The sequence below is a fragment of the Ascaphus truei genome (assembly GCF_040206685.1).
Source record: "Ascaphus truei isolate aAscTru1 chromosome 2 unlocalized genomic scaffold, aAscTru1.hap1 SUPER_2_unloc_2, whole genome shotgun sequence".
Taxonomy (NCBI): Eukaryota; Metazoa; Chordata; class Amphibia; order Anura; family Ascaphidae; genus Ascaphus; species Ascaphus truei.
This window is the reverse complement of record NW_027453816.1, coordinates 221,322-237,490: the sequence shown is the minus strand read 5'-3', so window position 1 is coordinate 237,490 and position 16,169 is coordinate 221,322. Positions and strand designations below refer to the sequence as shown.

At 52.9% G+C, this 16,169-nt stretch overlaps 1 protein-coding gene across 3 annotated transcripts in view; it reads right to left on the bottom strand.

The window, feature by feature from the left end:
* Positions 1–231: 231 nt before the first annotated feature.
* The window catches only part of LOC142473263 (voltage-gated inwardly rectifying potassium channel KCNH2-like), a 219,014-nt gene continuing 203,076 nt past the window's right edge, over positions 232–16,169 (bottom strand). For all 3 annotated transcript variants that reach the window (XM_075580454.1, XM_075580455.1, XM_075580456.1), the window contains 5 exons: positions 12,378–12,519; positions 8,808–9,077; positions 8,291–8,477; positions 7,695–7,884; positions 232–5,014 (listed from right to left, as the gene is read on the bottom strand). In XM_075580454.1, coding sequence (XP_075436569.1) covers positions 4,835–5,014; positions 7,695–7,884; positions 8,291–8,477; positions 8,808–9,077; positions 12,378–12,519 — 969 coding nt within the window. In that variant the 3' untranslated portion in view covers positions 232–4,834. The remainder of the gene's footprint in view (positions 5,015–7,694; positions 7,885–8,290; positions 8,478–8,807; positions 9,078–12,377; positions 12,520–16,169) is intronic.

The window sequence follows — 16,169 nt, the reverse complement described above, 5'->3', positions numbered from 1 at the left end:
CATTGATGACACTGTATTTGCGAGGTCATTGGTGACAATGGATTTGTGATGTCACTAATGACTCAGGGAGCCTTTCTATGACATCACATTGGTAATAAAGATTATTTGAGCGCAATTTGTTTGTAGCGCATTAGTAAGCGATACATCCCTCCACTGTCTGTCATTGGGTGTCAGTTATACGTATCGGAAAGGAAGGTCCCACGTGGACACGGAATTTCTATACTTCTGGTGCAGACATGTTCCTAATTATAGGAACAATACGGGAGCAAAAAAAGGTCCAATCTGCGAACAGCGGAAATTCAAGGCGATAATATCCCATGGGAAGAGAATTAGCATTTATCATGCAATACCAGGACAAGGAGGGCAATAACTGACAACTACCCCTTCAGGCACAATTACCCTCCATCCAACTCAAAGGACCTTTGTACGTTGGTTGGGACCAGGTTTAACCTTGCTTTTATCCTATAGGTTGAGCTTGATGGACATGTCGTTTTTTAACCCCATCTGCTATGTAACTACGTATAGTAAATAAATACGTTATTTTTCTCCCTGATTGGATTCCTTGGTTATGTCGGCTCCAATTATCCCAGGCCAAATGCCAATGAGGAATTTCTAACATTACTCCAGCGTGGTCACGGGTGAGACACTTTTTCCTTTGTTGGTTTAGGGTTCGTCGCTCTCTACCTGGGTAAAATGGCACAACTGACATGGTTTGTATGTATTGTCCCACTGGTGCATTAGAGATAGTAAGAAGGGCAGCATGGAACGTAAACAGACAAGACTTTGGGAAAGGTGCAGGAGACATTGGGAGAAGGGAGTGGGGGCAGTAAGAGAGCAGAACACGAGACAACATGAGGAGAGAGCATAACGGTGAGGGGAAGGATGGGACAGCAGGGAGTGGGGGCAGTAAGAGAGCAGAACAGAGAGCAGAACACGAGACACCATGAGGAGAGAGCAAACCGGTGAGGGAAGGATGAGACGGCAGGAAAACCGGGAGGGATAATGGAAGAAGAAAGTATCGAGGGAAGCAAAAGCATGAGACAAAGAAGAGGAGAGTGAGAACGATGTAAGGTAGAGGGAGAATAAAACGGGACAGCGGGAGACGGGAGCAGAGCGAAGGGTATACGGGCGTCTGAGGGTAGCCAGCGTGTGTGCAGCAGTTATAAAGACCATTTATGTTTGTGCAATTATTGTTGTTTACCAAAATCTGATCCGTGGATTGTTTACCAAAATCTGATCCGTGGATTGTTTACCAAAATCTGATCCGTGGATTGTTTACCAAAATCTGATCCGTGGATGGTTTACCAAAATCTGATCCGTGGATTGTTTACCAAAATCTGATCCGTGGATGGTTTACCAAAATCTGACCCGTGGATGGTTTACCAAAATCTGATCCGTGGATTGTTTACCAAAATCTGATCCGTGGATTGTTTACCAAAATCTGATCCGTGGACTGTTTACCAAAATCTGATCCGTGGATTGTTTACCAAAATCTGATCCGTGGATTGTTAACCAAAATCTGATCCGTGGATTGTTTACCAAAATCTGATCCGTGGATTGTTTACCAAAACCGGATCCGCAGGCGTAAATCTGACTGCAGATGCCAAGCCATCATTTTTGATCTGCACAAATTTCACAAGGAAACTTGCTTCCAGACCCTAAAATATGTGGGTGGGGGGGAGGGGGTGGTGAGGGGAACGGACCTATTTTAGGAGAGCCCCAATTACTTACAGCTGAAAGGAACTTGCACATTCGCCGGATTTGAATTTTGCCAAAAATGTCACCCACCTCTAATGCTGAAACTGTGCCGTGGGCATGAACGTGTCCGTGAGAAAACGTCCGTGGCAGTTCCCAGTAGATTGCTCCGTGTCGCGTTACGTGGCTCCATTCCCACAGGAATCTGGTTCTTGCAGTCGCCTGACACATAATGGAAATGCTGCTTCCCTAACCATACAAATCCCCTAATATCGGATACCCCCCGTGTGTCCCCCGCTCCCCAACTGGTGGTCAGATGTGGTGATATTGGACCCCGAGCCTTACAATGGAGGTTCCTTTATACGCAGGATACCTGCAGCTGAGGATGATGATAACTCCACGTGTCCAATGTCGTGGTGCCTTTGTACAGGGGATGTACCGTCTGCGGAGGTCCCACACAACATACTCCTATTCTATGCTGCTCACCATCTCCTTCCCCTCCCTATCCTAACAAGTATATTAAGGAAATGACTTGGGCCCCGATGTAGAGCAGGATCTGCCCGAAGCGGACAACTTTTCGTGTTGGGACCCCTGTTCCTTGACACACAGTTTGGGCTCCAGGTCGGGATAATCCCACAGAGAGAGGGGACCGCCGTGTTATAAACCGGAGGTACACGGATCACAGTCAGGTCAGAGACGCAGGAGGGGAATACGTTTCTCAGATCAGAAAGCCGGAGTAACACACGTATTGGTTTTCAGACCTCTAGGACTAGAAGTGTCTTTGTGATCAGATTCCTGTGGCAGGAACTCGGCGGCTCTTCCAGACATGCTTTAAGTTTCGTGCAACTGTAAGAGTCGCACTAATGTATGATACCTTTCCGATTGTTTCCGGTACTGAAGCCTTCTGATGGAAATAGATTGACGTTCTTTATAGAAATTTGTACGTTAGATTTTCAGTTCTAGAAAGTCTGCAAAAGGCTTACAAGTGACGGGGAACATTTGGGCCCATGCCTGCTAAGCAGTGCTATGTGACACATTGCGGTGCCAGAAGACACCGGAGAGCCCATTAAAGTGAATGGACGGCACTGTGTGTACCAACGCTGCTGGAATGCGCCTCATTAAATACACCACTTAGTAAACATGGGCCTTGGTATCTTGGAGGCTCGCGTGCAAACCACTACTACCCTCAAACTTACCCATCAAAAGAAAGGGCTCGCTTTCAGTTATACATCAAGGCTGTGACAAGAACCAATCAGAATGATCCGTCCTGCTCTCTGGCGCAGTCACTGCGTGGAGCAGCGCTGATTGGTTGGGGCAGTTATCCAGATACACAGAATCTGACCAAAATCTTAATACCACTTTCAATAAATGTCCCATTCACCCTAAAAGCCTTGGGAAGTATATTTTTAAGGTGTAGAGTCATAAAGGATTAATAGTGTTTGTGTAACACCTGATTCTTATATGATAAGGGGATCCCTCACATACATGATTCCTGGAATCCATAAGGCCACAGGTGTAACTTTACTGTGGCCTCCTCACTTCCCCAAATCCTATTGTGTAAAGACCGTTAGTGCATTGGAGGAACGTGCGAATTCTCTGCTCTCCGGTACTGGGATAAAGCATCAGTTCATTTGAAGAGATCAGCTGTCCAGCCCCCAGAAACTCCTTTAATGACATGAGCAGAGAGAGGCGTGTGACTAGTGGGTTCCCGCACTAAATCTTGCAACCACAGCTGCCTTTGAACTATTACTAATAATGGAGAGCTGGATCTAGAAGAACATGCAAAATCCTACTGGGCTGGAGCTCTGACGCTCTGCCCATACCTGTCCTTGTTATTACTTCTCAACAGGGAGGACAATGAGGGCTTTATGTCTCAAGCCTTCGCCATTGGAGAAGATATACCGAGCCCTGGGAATGGTTTAACCTATCCATGGAAATAGAGGCCATAGGAGAATGTAGATTCATGGACAGAGAGCGGGACGAAAGACAGTGTTGTTGTTGATACAAACCGTTGATAGTAGAGAAGGACCACATGCCTCACCTTCCACCCATCGGGAACACATTTCAGTGAATCTGTAGAGGGAAATATGTGGCAGCAAGTTGTGAAAATGAACAGAAGTGTTTGGCCAGACAGTCCTTACCAGCTGTAAATATAAGATGAACAAATGTGGAAATAGTGAAAGGGCAACACAATGGAATTGGGGACAGAATGGTAAGAGAGGAGAGTGTCCTGTGCCCACCCCAAGCCCGATTAAGGCAGTAACCCAGTACAGTGTGTGAGACCTCCATCTGCCACTCACATCCCAGACCTCCTGGGCTTGCACATTCCTCTACCTAACACACATCCCTTTTAGACACACTTTGAGTATGTGACCCAAGCAGCCAGGATCCATTCACAGTGAGAACCGTGTCTTCTCTAAAGCTTCAATGCTGGAAGATCTTGAAGCACATCTACTGTAAATACAGAAATAACAGAGGAGAACCTATTGACATCCCGTTTGCCTCTTAAATTAAACTACATAATACCTGGCGTAGGAATCTCTCAGTATCATGTTGTACTCTGTTGTGGACAAACTCCTATTTCGTTTCACTGCCCGCACAAGTAGCTATGGATACATATGTTGCCTGGTCCTCAAACAGCTAACAGGTATATTCATTCTATTCCCAATCTGTTCTGTTTTTCCAACCCTCTATTTATCTTACCCACAACCTTATGTACTCATTCCAAGATGGCTGATGGGGAATCCAACAACACTAATATGCTATGAGAGCACGGGCGGGGGGTTCCTAACATGGGACTTAGCCAACAGTCATGCTTGCCCCATATACCAGCGAGTCCTTCCTTGGCTGGTAATCAAGATGGTGGTCTACGTACAGCAAAGGAGAACTATTAGAGAAAAGTCACTATTTGTTTTCTAGTTTCTTGCAGAATTGCAGGTTCTCACACTCGCTCCCTTCCTCTCTCCATGGGGGAGTATCTTGCGCCTTTATTTCTACACTCGCCCCCCTTCATCCACTTGAATTCTCTGTGGCGGGTGTGTATGCTACAGAAGGTTCCCGACGTGACCTCATACGCCCTTTCCTGGTGCCAGGATGTGGCGTGTGCCTAGATCTGAGAGCGGCCTCCACATTCCTGCCTCTAACTGCCCGGGTCAGACGAATGTCTCTGTGCGGTCCTCAGGTCCAGGGGGTCCTCCAGGTGTCCGGGAAGTGAGAGGCGCCGGGGGCTGACCTTGGATTCGACATTCAGAGGCTGGGGCACCAGAGACGTTTCATACAACTTGTACTGCAGCCCGTCCAAGTCCTGGTATTCAGAAACCTGCGGATCAGAGGGGTTGGTCATTAAATGATCCTACAGACCACCGAGGGGTCTACATGTTAATGGCAGATGCTTCGGTGCGTAGCAATTAAATATATATATATATTGGCTGCATGAAATGTAAGAAGGCTGCGGGTAAAGTTTCTTACATGTGACACAGATTGTTATAAGGGAAATTACTGCCAATTCCAGGTCTTAACACACGGAAAATAGAAAAGAAAATGATGAACTGAGATACACACAGTAGTGTGATATACTGTGTGTGTGTGTGTGTATATATACACACACACACACACACACACACACACACACACACACACACACACACACACACACACACACACACACACACACACACACACACACACACACACACACACACACACACACACACACACACACACACACACACACCCCATTCTAACATCACTTAACTCCTCCCGAACTCCTACTACTGACGCTCCCCAAATCACAAAGTGATGCACACAGGTAACAGACAGGTTCCCATCCTGTGCCAGACACAGTGCCGATGTCTGTCTCTGTGCCGGAGTAATGCCTAACTGCATTACAAACAGGGGTCAATGACAGTTTTATTTACCTAACTCAATAACAATGATATATGCAATAAACGCCTCATTTACATACATCAGGGGTCGCTAAATATCTCCAAAGGCGCGTCCTTCCCCTGTAGCACACAGGTAGTGGGGAACACACAGGGGTACGGGTAATTGGAGGGTCCTTCCCCTGTAGCACACAGGTAGTGGGGAACACACAGGGGTACGGGTAATTGGAGGGTCCTTCCCCTGTAGCACACAGGTAGTGGGGAACACACAGGGGTACGGGTAATTGGAGGGTCCTTCTCCTGTAGCGCACAGGTAGTGGGGAACACACAGGGGTACGGGTAATTGGGGGGTCCTTCCCCTGTGGCGCACAGGTAGTGGGGAACACACAGGGGTACGGGTAATTGGGGGGTCCTTCCCCTGTAGCACACAGGTAGTGGGGAACACACAGGGGGTACGGGTAATTGGGGGGTCCTTCCCCTGTAGCACACAGGTAGTGGGGAACACACAGGGGTACGGGTAATTGGAGGGTCCTTCCCCTGTAGCACACAGGTAGTGGGGAACACACAGGGGTACGGGTAATTGGAGGGTCCTTCCCCTGTAGCACACAGGTAGTGGGGAACACACAGGGGTACGGGTAATTGGAGGGTCCTTCCCCTTGTAGCGCACAGTTAGTGGGGAACACACAGGGGTACGGGTAATTGGAGGGTCCTTCCCCTGTAGCACACAGGTAGTGGGGAACACACAGGGGTACGGGTAATTGGGGGGTCCTTCCCTGTGGCACACAGGTAGTGGGGAACACACAGGGGTACGGGTAATTGGAGGGTCCTTCCCCTGTAGCACACAGGTAGTGGGGAACACACAGGGGTACGGGTAATTGGAGGGTCCTTCCCCTGTAGCGCACAGTTAGTGGGGAACACACAGGGTACGGGTAATTGGAGGGTCCTTCCCTGTAGCACACAGGTAGTGGGGAACACACAGGGGTACGGGTAATTGGGGGGTCCTTCCCCTGTGGCGCACAGGTAGTGGGGAACACACAGGGTACGGGTAATTGGGGGGTCCTTCCCCTGTAGCACACAGGTAGTGGGGAACACACAGGGGTACGGGTAATTGGGGGGTCCTTCCCTGTGGCGCACAGGTAGTGGGGAACACACAGGGGTACGGGTAATTGGGGGGTCCTTCCCTGTAGCACACAGGTAGTGGGGAACTCACAGGGGTACGGGTAATTGGGAGGGTCCTTCCCCTGTAGCACACAGGTAGTGGGGAACACACAGGGGTACGGGTAATTGGAGGGTCCTTCCCCTGTAGCACACAGGTAGTGGGGAACACACAGGGGTACGGGTAATTGGAGGGTCCTTCCCCTGTAGCACACAGGTAGTGGGGAACTCACAGGGGTACGGGTAATTGGAGGGTCCTTCCCCTGTAGCACACAGGTAGTGGGGAACACACAGGGGTACGGGTAATTGGAGGGTCCTTCCCCTGTAGCGCACAGTTAGTGGGGAACACACAGGGGTACGGGTAATTGGAGGGTCCTTCCCCTGTGGCGCACAGGTAGTGGGGAACACACAGGGGTACGGGTAATTGGGGGGTCCTTCCCCTGTGGCACACAGGTAGTGGGGAACTCACAGGGGTACGGGTAATTGGGGGGTTTTGTGAGAAAGAAACGTAATTAGGATTTTTTACAATTGTAGTTTTGTAAGTGATGTTCTGTATGTGGGGGGTCCCGGAGCCTGTGAGAGAGGGGGGGGGGGGGTGCTCAGAAAGTTTGGAAATGGGGAATATTTTCACATTTTGTTTTATTTTTCTTAGCAAAAAAGTGTTTTTTAGAAGCTATATTGTAATAATACATATATACGCACGCACGCACGCACGCACGCACGCACGCACGCATATACACATATATATATATATATATATATATATATATATTAGAAAGGGAAGTGGTGGCAGAGGTGAGAGGAGTCTCTTCCCCGGAAGGCGGAGAGAAGGACCTGCTGTTGGGATGGACCTGCTGTTGGGATGGACCTGCTGTTGGGATGGACCTGCTGTTGGGATGGACCTGCTGTTGGGATGGACCTGCTGTTGGGATGGAGTGGGGTCAGTGGGAGGACTTTGGGTACCTGAGAAGAAGATGCCAGTGTCTGAGACTGTACTGGGAGAACGGTCGCTACCATCTGCTCTCTGCAGGGAGGGTAACCCACCACCTGTGGGGGAGAGGACACGGTGCTGTATGCTGGGGGCACCAGGACCACCTGCTTCTGCAGCAGCTGCATGATGGTGTTAATGTCGGTCACCATGCGACTCTCCAACCTGAGGACGACAAAGAGGTGGGAGAGGGTTGAAAGAAAGAGGAAGGCTGTAAGAAAGAGAGACAAGAAGAAAGGGGAAGAGTTATATCATATCGTTAACATGTGTATAACTAAACAGAGAGAGTGGGGGATATGACAGAGAGAAGGGACAGAGAAGGGTGAAATGCAGTGGACAGTGGGGTGAGAGAGGACCCTGTGTGGGTTACATGACGAAAGTGGAAAGATAGGAGAAGGGGGAGAGGAAAGGAGAGGAAGATGAGAGAACGTGATGGGAAGAGGTAGGAAATAGAAGGAAAAGAGATGGTGGAGAGGCAAGGTTGAGAGGAAAGGAGGAGGTGGCAGAATGAAAAGAGCGAGTGAGGCGAGACAGCAAAGGGAGCGTGTCCATGTCGGGAAGATGATGGTACCTGTTCAGCTGTTTCTGCAGGAGATCCAGTCTGCTCCCCAGTTCACATTTCTGCCGCCGGCTCATGGAAGGCACAGGAACGTGGAGCGTGGCGTGGGCAGGGATGGTGCACCGTGGCAGCTCCTGGTACTGCTGCTCACCTCTGTCCCCCCAAAAGCTGAAGATGTTTGAGACCCCCGAAAAAGCCCCTGGAGAAGCAATGCAAGAAACGCTAGTTGGCTGCAAATGATTGCCCGCCCATTGCCTTGTGACTGCCTATCCATCCCTTCTCAACGGGTTTCCTCTATCTCCACTTCTCATCTCCTCTGCCAGCAGAAGGTGGCTTTTCCATCATTGCCACTCGCAGTGGTGCCTCAATGATTGCCCCATCTCTCACACCTCGCTCGCACCTTCCTCGCCCTCCCTTGCTGGTGCACCCCTGCCTTCTCTCAGTCACACCTCCCTCTCTCGCCTCCCATTATCTCGGTGTTTCCTCCCATACCCTCACTGGCTCCGTACACGGTGGTGGGGTCTGGTACCTGACAGATGATTGCACACATCGGCCGGGCTGGGATCCCCCACCGCCTCTCCCCTGTTGGCTGCAGGGAAGTTGGTGTTGCTACACGTTGCCCGTGTTGGTGACAATTCGATGGGGTTTGAGCCTGGAGCCGTCAGCTCATCGTCACTAGAGGGGGTGTTGGAGGGGCCGCTGCTGCGCTGCTCCTCCCACGCCGCGCCCTTCGCCTCCGCTGCTGGGCTGTTCCTGCCCAGATGCCCTGATCTCTGAGACTTCCTACTGTCCCCGGCATCTGAGACAGAGAGAGTAATGTGTCTCAGTAATGCAGGCAATACCATCCATGCTCTATGGGAATACTCTCTCTCTCCATGCGTGGGTGTGATAGCAGTACTAGAGGGAGGCTTGGCCGGGGTGAAACACGGGCTAGGCCCGAGCAGCGTGACCTGCCCTGGGAGGATTAGCGGTTTGGAGGTGGTGGGGAGGGTTGTAGTCACGGACGGGGCAGGGTGGTGTTTAAAGTGATTGGGGAGACGCCTAAATATTATAGTTAGATCAGCGATTGCTTACCAATAGTGATACAATGATGGATTATCTGTCCGGTTCCTGTTAAATACTCTATCTTTTACTAGTTTATTAAACGTGCATCCCAAATTCATGGAAGAGACGCCGAAAAGAGATGGGGGAGGAAATCCAGAACTGCTGAACGTGAGTGATGTGGTCTGAGGTTTCATAGCCGACAGGAGAATGGGCAGAGTGGGGGGAGGGGGGGAGGAGAATGGGCAGAGTGGGGGGAAGGGGGGGGGGAGAGAATGGGCAGAGTGGGGGGAGGGGGGGGAGAGAATGGGCAGTGTGGGGGGAGGGAGGGGGGAGAGAATGGGCAGTGTGGGGGGAAAGAATGGGCAGAGTGGGGGGAGGGGGGGGAGAGAATGGGCAGAGTGGGGGGAGGGAATGGGCAGTGTGGGGGGAGAGAATGGGCAGTGTGGGGGGAGAGAATGGGCAGAGTGTGGGGGGAGAATTGGCAGAGTGGGGGGGGGGAGAGAATGGGCAGTGTGGGGGGGAGAGAATGGGCAGAGTGTGGGGGGGAGAGAATGGGCAGAGTGTGGGGGGGAGAGAATGGGCAGAGGGGGGGGGAATTGGCAGAGGGGGGGAGAATTGGCAGAGTGGGGGGGAGAATGGGCAGAGTGGGGGGGGAGAGAATGGGCAGTGTGGGGGGGAGAGAATGGGCAGAGTGTGGGGGGGGGAGAATGGGCAGAGTGTGGGGGGGAGAGAATGGGCAGAGGGGGGGAGAATTGGCAGAGGGGGGGAGAATTGGCAGAGTGGGGGGGGGGAGAATGGGCAGAGTGGGGGGGGAGAGAATGGGCAGAGAGTGGGGGGGAAGAGAATGGGCAGAGTGGGGGGAGAGAATTGGCAGAGTGGGGGGGAGAATGGGCAGAGGGGGGGAGAATTGGCAGAGGGGGGGAGAATTGGCAGAGTGGGGGGGGGGAGAATGGGCAGAGTGGGGGGGGAGAGAATGGGCAGAGAGTGGGGGGGAGAATGGGCAGAGTGGGGGGAGAGAATTGGCAGAGTGGGGGGGAGAATGGGCAGATTGGGGGGAGAGAATGGGCAGAGTGGGGAGGAGAGAATGGGCAGAGTGGGGGTGTAGGAGAATGGGCAGAGTGGGGGGGGGGGAGAATGGGCAGAGTGGAGGGGGAGAATGGGCAGAGTGGGGGGGGAGAATGGGCAGAGTGGGGGGGGGAGAATGGGCAGAGTGGGGGGGTAGGAGAATGGGCAGAGTGGGGGGGGGGGGGAGAGAATGGGCAGAGTGGGGGGGGGGAGAATGGGCAGAGTGGGGGGGGATACGAGAATGGGCAGAGTGGGGGGGGATACGAGAATGGGCAGAGTGGGGGGTAGGAGAATGGCCATAGTGGGGGGGGGGGGAGAATGGGCAAAGTGGGGGGGAGAATGGGCAGAGGGGGGGAGAGAATGGGCAGAGTGGGGGGGTGAGAGAATGGCAGAGTGGGGTGGTGAGAGAATGGGCAGAGTGGGAGGGGGGAATGGGCAGAGTGGGGGGGGGAGAGAATGGGCAGAGTGGGGGGGTAGGAGAATGGGCAGAGTGGGGGGGAGAGAATGGGCAGAGTGGGGGGAAGAATGGGCAGAGGGGGGGGAGAGAATGAGCAGAGTGGGGGTGTAGGAGAATGGGCAGAGTGGGGGGGGTAGGAGAATGGCCAGAGTGGGGGGGTAGGAGAATGGCCAGAGTAGGGGGGGAGAATGGGCAGAGTGGGGGGGAGAGAATGGGCAGAGTGGGGGGTGAGAGAATGGGCAGAGTGGGAGGGGTGAATGGGCAGAGTGGGGGTGGGGAGAATGGGCAGAGTGGGGGGGGGGAGAGAATGGGCAGAGTGGGGTGGTGAGAGAATGGGCAGAGTGGGGGAGTAGGAGAATGGGCAGAGTGGGGGGTAGGAGAATGGGCAGAGTGGGGGGGTGAGAGAATGGGCAGAGTGGGGGGTGAGAGAATGGGCAGAGTGGGGGTGTAGGAGAATGGGCAGAGTGGGGGTGTAGGAGAATGGGCAGAGTGGGGGGGTGAGAGAATGGGCAGAGTGGGGGGGTGAGAGAATGGGCAGAGTGGGGGGGGGACAATGGGCAGAGTGGGGGTGTAGGAGAATGGGCAGAGTGGGGGTGTAGGAGAATGGGTAGAGTGGGGGTGTAGGAGAATGGGCAGAGTGGGGGGGTAGGAGAATGGGCAGAGTGGGGGGGTAGGAGAATGGGCAGAGTGGGGGGGTAGGAGAATGGGCAGAGTGGGGGGGTAGGAGAATGGGCAGAGTGGGGGTGTAGGAGAATGGGCAGAGTGGGGGGGTAGGAGAATGGGCAGAGTGGGGGTGTAGGAGAATGGGCAGGGTGGGGGTGTAGGAGAATGGGCAGAGTGGGGGTGTAGGAGAATGGGCAGAGTGGGGGTGTAGGAGAATGGGCAGAGTGGGGGGTGTTAAGAATGGGCAGAGTGGGGGGGAGAGAGAATGGGGGGGAGTGGGTGGGAGGGTAGGAGAAAGGACAGAGTGGGGGGGGGGGGATTTCTCCCGGCCGTTACTGCCTCTGTGACCGTGGGAAATGCGGGGGGATTGGGGGGATTTCTCTCTGTTACTGTGGGAAGTGAACGGGGGGGGGGGGTGAGAGAATGGGCAGAGTGGGGGGGGGGGAGATAATGGGCAGAGTGGGGGGGGGTAGGAGAATGGGCAGAGTGTGGGGTGTATGAGAATGGGCAGAGTGGGGGGGAGAGAGAATGGGGGGAGTGGGGGGGAGCGTAGGAGAATGGACAGAGTGGGGGAGAAAGAATGGGCAGAGTGGGGGGGTGAGAATGGGCAGAGTGGGGGGGGGGTAGGAGAAAGGACAGTGTGGGGGGGGGGGGATTTCTCTCGGCCGTTACTGCCTCTGTTCCGTGGGAAATGCGGGGGATAGGTGGGGTTGGGGGGGATCTCTCTGTTACTGTGGGTAGTGAAAGGGGGGGGGTCTGAGTTTCGGTGACAGATACAGGTTTTGCCGCAGAAACCCGCGAGCGATGTTGAGCGGACGGGCTGGCGTGGCAGATAAGGGGTTAATCCCACGCAGCGCTCCCTGCACATACCCTGCCCGCTCTCTGCATTACACACGCCGCCCTGGGACTGCCCGTTGTCCGTGCGTCGGCGGAAGGACAGCTTGCGGCGGCGCTGGCGGTTAAACCCGCTGTCCGAGTCCTCGCTGCCCGGAGACCCCGGGATCATGTTGGTCTGAAAGGAAAGTGGCGGCGGTAAGAGTATTGTACCACGCCAACACACACAGCTATCTGCCACTTTCACCTACACGGCTATCAACAACTGTCACCTATACAGCCATCAGCCGTGGCCCGTATATGCACCTTCCACTGAGACTCACAGCTAGTTACCGTTATACAGCTATTTGTCACGGTGAACAATACGGCCATCTACAATTATATCCCATAATGCTAGGGAGACGTGGCACACACCGCTATCTCTCACATCTTCCCGTGGCACACACAGCTATCTCTCACACACACCGCTATCTCGCATGTCTTCCCGTGGCACACACATCGCTATCTCTCATGTCTTCCCATGGCACACACATCGCTATCTCTCATGTCTTCCCGTGGCACACACATCGCTATCTCGCATGTCTTCCCATGGCACACACATCGCTATCTCGCATGTCTTCCCGTGGCACACACATCGCTATCTCTCATGTCTTCCCGTGGCACACACATAGCTATCTCTCATGTCTTCCTGTGGCACACACATCGCTATCTCGCATGTCTTCTCGTGGCACACACATCGCTATCTCTCATGTCTTCCCGTGGCACACACATCGCTATCTCTCATGTCTTCCCGTGGCACACACATCGCTATCTCTCATGTCTTCCCATGGCACACACATCGCTATCTCTCATGTCTTCCCGTGGCACACACATCGCTATCTCGCATGTCTTCCCGTGGCACACACATCGCTATCTCTCATGTCTTCCCGTGGCACACACATCGCTATCTCGCATGTCTTCCCATGGCACACACATCGCTATCTCGCATGTCTTCCCGTGGCACACACATCGCTATCTCTCATGTCTTCCCGTGGCACACACATCGCTATCTCGCATGTCTTCTCGTGGCACACACATCGCTATCTCTCATGTCTTCCCGTGGCACACACATCGCTATCTCTCATGTCTTCCCGTGGCACACACATCGCTATCTCTCATGTCTTCCCATGGCACACACATCGCTATCTCTCATGTCTTCCCGTGGCACACACATCGCTATCTCTCATGTCTTCCCGTGGCACACACATCGCTATCTCGCATGTCTTCCCGTGGCACACACATCGCTATCTCGCATGTCTTCCCATGGCACACACATCGCTATCTCGCATGTCTTCCCGTGGCACACACATCGCTATCTCTCATGTCTTCCCGTGGCACACACATAGCTATCTCTCATGTCTTCCTGTGGCACACACATCGCTATCTCGCATGTCTTCTCGTGGCACACACATCGCTATCTCTCATGTCTTCCCGTGGCACACACATCGCTATCTCTCATGTCTTCCCGTGGCACACACATCGCTATCTCTCATGTCTTCCCATGGCACACACATCGCTATCTCTCATGTCTTCCCGTGGCACACACATCGCTATCTCGCATGTCTTCCCGTGGCACACACATCGCTATCTCTCATGTCTTCCCGTGGCACACACATCGCTATCTCGCATGTCTTCCCATGGCACACACATCGCTATCTCGCATGTCTTCCCGTGGCACACACATCGCTATCTCTCATGTCTTCCCGTGGCACACACATCGCTATCTCGCATGTCTTCTCGTGGCACACACATCGCTATCTCTCATGTCTTCCCGTGGCACACACATCGCTATCTCTCATGTCTTCCCGTGGCACACACATCGCTATCTCTCATGTCTTCCCATGGCACACACATCGCTATCTCTCATGTCTTCCCGTGGCACACACATCGCTATCTCTCATGTCTTCCCGTGGCACACACATCGCTATCTCGCATGTCTTCCCGTGGCACACACATCGCTATCTCGCATGTCTTCCCATGGCACACACATCGCTATCTCGCATGTCTTCCCGTGGCACACACATCGCTATCTCGCATGTCTTCCCGTGGCACACACATCGCTATCTCTCATGTCTTCCCGTGGCACACACATCGCTATCTCGCATGTCTTCCCATGGCACACACATCGCTATCTCGCATGTCTTCCCATGGCACACACATCGCTATCTCGCATGTCTTCCCGTGGCACACACATCGCTATCTCGCATGTCTTCCCGTGGCACACACATCGCTATCTCTCATGTCTTCCCGTGGCACACACATCGCTATCTCTCATGTCTTCCCGTGGCACACACATCGCTATCTCTCATGTCTTCCCGTGGCACACACATCGCTATCTCTCATGTCTTCCCATGGCACACACATCGCTATCTCTCATGTCTTCCCGTGGCACACACATCGCTATCTCTCATGTCTTCCCGTGGCACACACATCGCTATCTCTCATGTCTTCCCATGGCACACACATCGCTATCTCTCATGTCTTCCCGTGGCACACACATCGCTATCTCGCATGTCTTCCCGTGGCACACACATCGCTATCTCTCATGTCTTCCCGTGGCACACACATCGCTATCTCGCATGTCTTCCCGTGGCACACACATCGCTATCTCTCATGTCTTCCCATGGCACACACTGTCATGGAACAAGAATCACATTTCTGCCCGACCCCCCTTCTGCTTGTCAGCTCCTTAAGTTCAGCTGCAGGCATTTGTCCCACATACACACACACACACACACACACACACACACACACACACACACACACACACACATACACACACACATACACTGGCGACACACTTTATTCGAGCTCGGCTAGTCCCACGAATTCGGGTATACCCGGGTGTATTGGGGTTTGTGACTGTTTTCTGCCCGAGTGCATTGAGGTATTTTCCAGGCAGGGATTGAAGCATTTTATTCCCGCTGGCTGCAATACTGCACAGTATATATATATATACTGCATTACAATTCATGAATTTATGCCATCTGGTAGACACGCGAAGCATTGCAGCCTATTAAATCCTAATCATTATCATTTAACAGATCAGCCGCCCGTCAGCCAGGCATGAACCCAGGCTGGGAAGGCAAACGCAACGGGGCTTGTCAGAGGTGAGGAGTGGCGCATTCCAGGTATCTGCCAGGTACATACTGGGTATTTGCTCGAATAAAGTGTGTCGGTGCAGTACACACACACACACACACACACACACACACACACACACACACACACACACACACACACACACACACACACACACACACACACACACACACACACACACACACACACACACACACACACACACACACACATATTCCAGTTATATAGTGGTATCTCCAGATACCAGACGGGGAGTGTCATGGAACAAGAATCACATTTCTGCCCGACCCCCCTTCTGCTTGTCAGCTCCTTAAGTTCAGCTGCAGGCATTTGTTCCACATACACACACCGTGCCTGTGTGATGTATCAATATGTTGCCCTTTCTGCCTGTGAGCAGGCAGCCAGTGAGTTGCTACAGCAGCCTCTGAGCTTCTCAGTATGGGCTAGTCTGCCCCCCTCCTGTTTGTTCAAGATGGTCTGTCCCAAGGCTATTCCCTTTACCCACATTCCCCTTCACTTCCTTTCTACCCTAGATCACAGTGAGTACAGACCTGTCCGCTTCCACCCCTGGTAAGGCCTTTCTCTCTTACCATAGTCTAACCCCATAGAAGCATCCCACATAGAGAAGCACTCTCTGCCCACACATAGAGAAGCGCTCTCTGCCACACATAGAGAAGCACTCTCTGC